The sequence below is a fragment of the Equus quagga genome, unplaced genomic scaffold, assembly GCF_021613505.1.
Source record: "Equus quagga isolate Etosha38 unplaced genomic scaffold, UCLA_HA_Equagga_1.0 65642_RagTag, whole genome shotgun sequence".
Classification (NCBI taxonomy): Eukaryota; Metazoa; Chordata; class Mammalia; order Perissodactyla; family Equidae; genus Equus; species Equus quagga.
The window spans coordinates 1-1,314 of NW_025800699.1; the positions used below are offsets into that span (position 1 = coordinate 1).

The window sequence follows — 1,314 nt, forward strand, 5'->3', positions numbered from 1 at the left end:
CCAGACAGAGACCACTGAGGAATACAATTAAAGGGAGTCGGCCCTGGGGGCAGACAAGGTGACAAGACATAATTGACAGGGACTGAGGAGTCCAGGACACAGACAGGCCAGGAAATAGCACCAATGTAACCAGAGGGGCCTGGAGAGGGGAGCGGTGCTGATGAGGGGAGGGTCCTGCAGGATGTCTGTCCTGTGTGATGCTGAGACTGTCTCCCCTGGACCCACACAGACAGGCACAGGGTCAGCCTTCACCTCAGTGTCCTTCCATTACCCCCTGGGAACAAACGGGCAGTCCTTAGACCAAAGAATAGCACACGGTTTCAACAAATTCAATCTCTTAAGCATTTATTAGACAGTAATTCTGTGACCCCCACTGGCTTCTGTGGCCATAGACCTCAATAACTGGGTGTCCCTGCCCTCAGGGTGCTCACAGCCTGTCTCCTGAGAGCAGAGTGCAGAGGAAGCTCAGTACTTGTCAGGCAGGCCATGGGGTCTGAAGTGATTGGGGTCTTTGCCGCTCCGGCCCCATTCATTGGCAGCCTGGTCGGCTCTCGAGTCCTCTGCTCCACGGCCGCTGCCTCCAAAACTGAAACGGTCTGTGAATCTCTGAACATTCTCTCTGGCATCGCTGATGGAGGAGAACAGGCAGGAGATTAATCCGGGGCTGATGAGCAGCAGCCCCACTCTCCCTGTGTCTCCTCTTTCCCAGGGATGGCTCTGAGAGGAGCCAAGGAGAGAGGGACTCATACATACACTGAGCCTGCCCCGGCACAGCCCACCCAGCCTCACTGATCCCCTGAGCTAGGTGAAGAGCACCCAGAGGGCAGCGTTGGGAATCACTCCTTGGAGCTCACTTTCTCTTTTGGGAGCAGGGGTCACATGTGTTTACCAGCCACACTCTGGCTCTGCTGGCACTGGGCACAAATGGAGAGGTTGGACAGGATGCTCGCAAGGAGGAGATCATATCTCCCGCAAGACCCCTCACCCGGGCCTGCCCCTCCTGATCCCCAAAGGCAGCCCAGCTCTGCGCACCCACCCCTGCACCCTCAAGCCCTGAGTCACCTGATGACTTTAGCAGCCCAGGCGCCCCCAGGGCCCCTCTTTGCAGCGTCATAGTTCCCGCGGGCGTGGAAGTATTTGTCTGCACCTATGTAATTGGCTTCTCTCATGTCCTGGTATGCTCTTAGCATGTCCCAAGTCCCTGGAAAGGAAAGGACATGGCCAAAGGGACACAGGGTGAACAGAAAGACTGTGACATCCCTTAGAGAAGAATCTTGAATGCAGAATCTTCCAGTGACTCCATTTCTGCCTGAG

General features: G+C 56.0%; 1 protein-coding gene across 1 annotated transcript; it reads right to left on the minus strand.

Moving 5' to 3' along the window:
• Window positions 1–328: 328 nt before the first annotated feature.
• LOC124234031 (serum amyloid A protein) lies at window positions 329–1,235 on the minus strand. Its single transcript, XM_046651288.1, has 2 exons — window positions 1,063–1,235; window positions 329–628 (listed from the first exon to the last, which is right to left on the minus strand). Exons 1-2 carry the CDS (start codon window positions 1,188–1,190, stop codon window positions 466–468), a joined length of 291 nt encoding a protein of 96 aa, XP_046507244.1. The 5' UTR covers window positions 1,191–1,235; the 3' UTR covers window positions 329–465.
• Window positions 1,236–1,314: the final 79 nt, after the last annotated feature.